We start from the raw sequence: 6,016 nt of genomic DNA, 5'->3' as shown, positions 1-6,016 counted from the left end.
ACGCACGCATCCGACACGCGTGACTCAGCCAGCTGCGTGCGGACAGGCCTCCGGGTTCAGCCGTCAGTCCCTGACTGCACAGGGATTATATTCTAGAGGGAGGAATAAGTCCCCAACCAACGAGTAAACATACAACGGTTCCAGGCAGCGAGAAACTCATGAGGAAATGCAGCCAGGGCAAGCGTGTGGGGCGGGGACGTGGCATGGGCAGACGGAGGGGCCGGAGAAGGTGCTGTGGGGGAGCATCGAGGGACAACCGAGACGTGGAGGACACTGCTCCAGGCAGGGGGCCGCAGGCGCAGAGGCCAGGCACCCTGCAGAATCTAATGTCGCCCAAAGAGCAGTCTGGGCCCCGGGCAGTGACCTCTAAGCCCCCAGAGTGGCCTGCTGGATGAAAGCATCTTGGTTTATGTGGACGCCTTGGGATGGCCAGAGGGGGCCAACATGGCTTAGGGTGGAGGCTTGGGGTCACGCTCTGTCTGTTCCAGCTTGAGGCTGGAGACAGGTCGACCACGAGGGCCGTCAGCCACGCCTACAAGATGGCACCCCAATGAAAACCTTGGACCACAAGGATCAACAGCTTCCCTGGCTGGGGCTGTTCCTCGAATATCGTCACGTTGCTACCGGTAAGTGACCCTGGCCAGGACCCCTTGGGGAGAGGACAACTAGATGCCCTGCGTTCCGTGCCCTCTCGGGCCCTGTGCCCTACGCCTCCCGCTTTGGCTGGTTTTAACCGTGTCCTCTCGTACACATGAACCATAACGGTGGGCATGACAGCACTTGGTGAGTTCTGGGGGCCCTAGTGAATCACCAAACCCATGGGTCCTCTTGGGGACATCATGCAACCCACTGATGGAACAAAAAGGCACAAGAAGGATGGACCCGCCCTCTCTCGGCCTGCGTGCATGAGCTGGGACACTGACCTCTCGTCCTCAGCTCTCTGGCCTTCGATCTACACCACCAGCCCCTCTGGGGCACCACCGTGCAGATGACAGATTATGGGATGTCTCGGCCTTCATCGCCATGTGAGCCAATTCCTTATCATAAACCTCGATCAATAGAGATGGACAGACAGACAGACAGACAGAGATCCATATGCCCCTGGTTCTGTTTCTCTGGAGAACCCTGACAAATTCAGGAGACTCCTCCTCCTGCTTAACTTAACTGTCCCTCGTGAATGACATTCTGGTGGCTGAAAGGCAGGGTCACTTTCCTCGCTGACATTCTTCTGTTCAAGATAACAAAGTGATGGTCAGAGGGGAAAAAAATCTTAATAAAATAAACTAAGATTCGACATTTTGGAGTGGGCCCTAAAACTGACATTTTCAATTTCCACTTTTAAAAGGACGCACCTTGAAATGGTCTTCTTTACCCTGAATCGGCCCTCGTGCAAACACAGCTGTGTGCCTCGTCAGGCCCCACGGCGGCAGTTAAGGCAAACGAACTTGTAAAAAAGCATTTTAGTAGAATAGGTCTGTCTGTGACACACACTGTCATTAAAAAAAAAAAAAAAGCCCCAGTCACCTGAGCTGGCCACGGGCCGTGGGAGCAAAGCAATGTCCACGGCCACCTGCACCAGAGCGGGCACCGGATGGACAGGGAGAGGCCTCTGCTCCTCGGGATGACTGTCCGAAGCCCTACTGTGGTTCAGATAGGAGCCGTCACACCTGTCGCCCACGCTTAGACGGGACAAACGCTACGAATAAAGCCGGAGCTTACGGACCGTGCAGGGAAGGAAAAGCTGCCGTGGCTGCCACAGAGAAGCCGCAGAGCCAGCTGCCGGCTCTCCAGTCCTGGCTTCCTTGGCCTCTGCGGCCATGAATAATGTGGCCATCTTCTTGTCGGGCTGGTACCCACTGCAGAAACTGACCGTCCGCCCAGAGCAGGGGTGCCAGCATCAGACAGTTCCTCCTCAGGAGCGGCCAGAGGGGTCACATGTGCCCATGGTTCGGAGCCACCTTTGAAGCCCCCATCACGCTCTGGAAGGAGTCTGCGCCCCATTTTCAAAGTCCCGCGACAGTTCACGCCGGTGGGTCCTTCCACCCAGGGCAGAGCATTGGCCGGCGGTTTAGAGGCCCCAGTGGGGCTGGACACCTGGGAGGCAGGTGCTCCCCGCTGTGACCTTGACCCCTTCCACGGCTCCCTTCAGCCTCCTCACCCGCAGGTCCCTCCACCTGACGCAGCCTTGAGGCCCCTTTTACCAGCCTGCCGGGTTTGCTCCTTCTGCCACGAGAGCCTGACCCCCGAAAGCTTCGCCCCAACAGGTGCATTCCAACCAAACCCCTCCTCACCTTGACCAGCTCCTTGAACCTGGGGTCATCCTTGGAGGTGGGGTCGATCATCGTGCGCTCCTCGTTCTCCTCTGCCGAGGACAAAAGTCAGGGTCAGCGTGTGCGGGAGCGGCAGGCACGCCGGGGCCTGGGGCGGGGGGTGGGGACCAGCATCCTTGCACAAACGGGGAGATGGGCCGAGAGCAGAGAACCTCGTCATTTCCTCAGCAAGGATGAGCCAAACGGCCCCACGTCCGTTGTGTATCAAGTCACACAGCCTGGGGCGGGTAGGTGACCACAGTAACTGCCCCCACCCCAAAGGCAGACGGGGCAACCTGACACCTTCGCTTCCTCCTGAAGGGGACACGGTCACCTCCTGTCATTCTGCCGGCCTCGCCCCTTGCCGACTCCCATCTTTTGGGAGAATCTCTGGGACGGAGCCACGTACACGGGCCTGAATCGGATCCGTGGGAAAAGCTGGCCGCGGCCACCATTAATAAACACGGGAAGAGGTGCCATTCACCGAGAAAGCCCGCCACTACGTAAAATAGTAGAGAACACAAAGAAATAGAAAGAAAAAACAAAAAAAAAGAAGAAAAAAGACGATGCTTCACAGCAAAATGTGTTCATCCGTATTCGGTTTCTGTTTGTTTGTTTACCTGTTTGTCTTCCCTCCGTGTTCTGGCCTTGATTCATGGACAACGGGGGGACAGCGGAAAGAGTGACACGGTGACAACAAGGGAGGGGCCCACAGGGGACAGAACTGACCCGGCCAACGAAGAGGAAACAAAAGAGGCCGCATGGGGCGGCAGGCAGGGGCCAGGCTCGTAGGACATGCAAGAGGAGGTGACCGGGAAGTGGCAGAGACCAGGGTCCCGGCCCAGACAGGCTCCCACAGAGCTGGGGACTCTGTCCGCGTGGCTCGGAATGAGCCGGCTTTGAGGGACGCTGGCCTCACAGCAGCAAATTTTAAAACTCAACAAAGTGGAAAAACTATCTTTGGAGTTACGCAAACCGGACGCTCGAGAGGCATGATCCAGGTCACACACACGAGGCGACCACGTGAGGGTCCCTGGCGATGGCCCTGGCCAGGCTACTCCTGGGGTCGAGGTCCGCATCCCCCGTGCGGCCTCCGCGGCCCTCTGCAGCCTCGTTTCCCCAGCCCTTCCAGCCTCCCCTCGCTCCTCGGCCAGCCTCCCCGCCGCCTGCCATGGGGCCTTGGCTCGTGGTGCCCCCTGTCTGGCAGCCCCTCCCCATTCCCCAGCCCTTCACCCTTCAGAGCTCAACTTCAGGCACTGACCAGGGCTCGAGAGCGTCCGGGCCCATGGACCCTTACGAAGCAAACTGGAGAGTGTCGCTAGCCAGGCTTAAGAGCAGCTCCTTAGAAAGCGAGTGAGACAAGGAGGGTCGGGGCCGAGAGAAAAGCAGGTCGAAGACATCACGGTTGAGATGACGGCCTGCCACACGGGAAGAGGAATCTACTTTCTAGGCCCGTCAGTCTAAAGCAGGGTTCTCAGCCAGGAGTGACTGTGTCCCCCACCCCGCCCCAAAGGACGTGCAGCAGTGTCTGGAGACACTTTTGGTTGTCCTAGCTGGCGGGGGGGTGCTCCCGGCATCTCGTGGGTAGAGGCCAGGAGGCCAATCACAGCCCACAAGGCACAGGGCGGCCCCCACAAGGAGGACTCGTCCGGTACCAACTGCCCACGGTTCCGAGGCAGAGAAGCCCTGCTCTAACTCAGACTGAGTCCCAGACCCACGGGCTGGTCCCCAACTTCCCCTCGGACAGTGACCCAGGCCCGTCCTCCTGGACGGCAGCTTCGGCCATACTGAAGACCATCGACGATGGCAACGGTGCAGAGTCACGCTCTTCCACAAGGAGAAGTAGGAACCGCAGCGGCACCTGCGGGCCCGCAGGGGGTGTGGCCAGCACTTGGCTTCGGGTCGGCCTGGCTGGACGTGCGTTTGCCTTTCTTCTCTGCAAACGCTGCTGGCCTGGTCTTGTCATGGAGACCGCCACAGAGGGTCAGTCAGGCCTTCCCTTGGAACCGGGGTTTGGAAATAAATGGAATGCTCCACAACTGCCTTCCAGACTGATCAGCTCCCAAAACACACCTTAAGGAAAATGTGTCCAGGCTGTCACCTCATTAATGCCAGCTATGACGTGGCCGCAAGAAGTGGGTCCCACTTGGCGGGTCCCACCCAGCCAGCCCCAGGCCTTAGGGCAGCTCCAGCTGGCACAGAGATGGGGGCGTATGATCGTGTTTCCCATTCTCTCTATTTTCTGATGCTTTGACATCTTGGGGCCTTGTGGACCTGTAGAGACTGCGCCTCCCAGGGCTAGCCATTTCCAAGAGAGCCAAGACCCGCCCCTGCGAGTGTCTTTCACGCACAAACCATCCAGAGCTCGTACCCTGGCCACCTCTATAACTGGGCTCAGACGGTCTCAGCCGACAGCCTCTGCCTGATCACCGCAGGACCCGATACAGACAACTCAAGATGGCTGCTATGCCAGGAGCCCACGGTAATTATTCAGAGCAGCCGATCCTAAGCCTGCCTACCCCACCCGCCCCATTCCTGCCCATGGAAACCACAGGAAGCTTCTGCCTAGACTTCCCCTCACTCCCTCGGCCTCTCGCCCAACCCTGGGGCTACCCCGTGTGGCCCCACCTGGCCTGGCATGGCGTTTCCCCCACCGCGGGTGCCGTGAGTATAACGAACTGTCTCTCAAATGACAGTCATCTCTTGATCTGTTGGCCTCGCCAAACCAACACAATAATAAGACTTACATTTCTAAATCAGAGAGGGAGAAATCGACTTGCCGTTTCCTGCAGACTTGTCTACACAGCTAAGAGCCCAGATTCTCAAATGCCACCCGCCGTGATGTCTGATCAAAAAGCCGTCACCATCACACCCCTCTGTGGCCAACACCAAGTGAACGCCACGGGAGCACAGCTGTCCCACGAGAGGGAGTTGGCGGAACCCACCGTACCTAGCAGGGTCTCCTCGGGGTGAAGATCCACCGAGGCCGGGGACAGTGGCGAGTTGATGGCATTTTTGCCTTCTTCCTGCAGGTCACTCACTGTCAAGCAGAAAGAAAAAGAAATGGTTAGTGTACATGGAAGACCAGGGCATCACATGCTGGCTGTGGAAACAAAGGGAAATCGACGCCTGTTTTTTTAAGCATTTAACAAACATTCCTAAATGGCTCGCCGCCCAGACAAAGTCTGAGGAAAAAACGATGCGAACCGAGAATTCGTTCCGCAATTCTTCCCCTCGCCAAACGTTTCCGATCCCCGCCGAGCCCTGCCAGCCTGTTGTCACTGCTCTTTGGAATACGTGACTAAGACAAGGAAGCTTCTGGATGCTTCCAGATCTGCCCAAGGCTGCTGGGATGGACAAGGCTCGGATCACAGCGACAGGGCCTGAAAAGCCGAGGCCTCCCTCCCCTCTCTGGAGAGCTGCATCCCACACCGCGGACCATGGCTGCGGAGGCCCCTCCCGACACGCGCACCGGCAAGTCCAAAATTTAAAGCGGTGCCACTGTGGACGGCCACGTTCATGGGGACAGAATCCTGATGGCCTGAGGACAGGTGACCCCAGGGTTGGGAGCACTAGAACCTGCAACAGAATCTAACAAACCAGATGCAGAGGCTTCGAGTCGGAAGCGCCAGGACCCCCTGAACAGAAAGCACCAGTTGTGCATGTGTTGGGGTTCGGGAGGCGGAAGCATCGCAGGGTCCAGAGGC

At 58.1% G+C, this 6,016-nt stretch overlaps 1 protein-coding gene across 1 annotated transcript in view; it reads right to left on the bottom strand.

Annotated features, from left to right (window-relative positions):
- LOC105307463 overlaps positions 1–5,359 on the bottom strand; it is a gene marked incomplete at its 5' end in the record, with an annotated part of 49,416 nt that extends 44,057 nt beyond the window's left edge. Inside the window, 3 exons of the mRNA XM_023524841.1 lie at positions 1,525–1,696; positions 2,025–2,362; positions 5,260–5,359. Of these exons, the coding sequence (XP_023380609.1) occupies positions 1,525–1,696; positions 2,025–2,362; positions 5,260–5,359 (610 nt within the window). The remainder of the gene's footprint in view (positions 1–1,524; positions 1,697–2,024; positions 2,363–5,259) is intronic.
- Positions 5,360–6,016: the final 657 nt, after the last annotated feature.

Source organism: Pteropus vampyrus, unplaced genomic scaffold, assembly GCF_000151845.1.
Source record: "Pteropus vampyrus isolate Shadow unplaced genomic scaffold, Pvam_2.0 Scaffold499, whole genome shotgun sequence".
Taxonomy (NCBI): Eukaryota; Metazoa; Chordata; class Mammalia; order Chiroptera; family Pteropodidae; genus Pteropus; species Pteropus vampyrus.
This window is presented reverse-complemented; position numbering and strand designations above follow the sequence as displayed.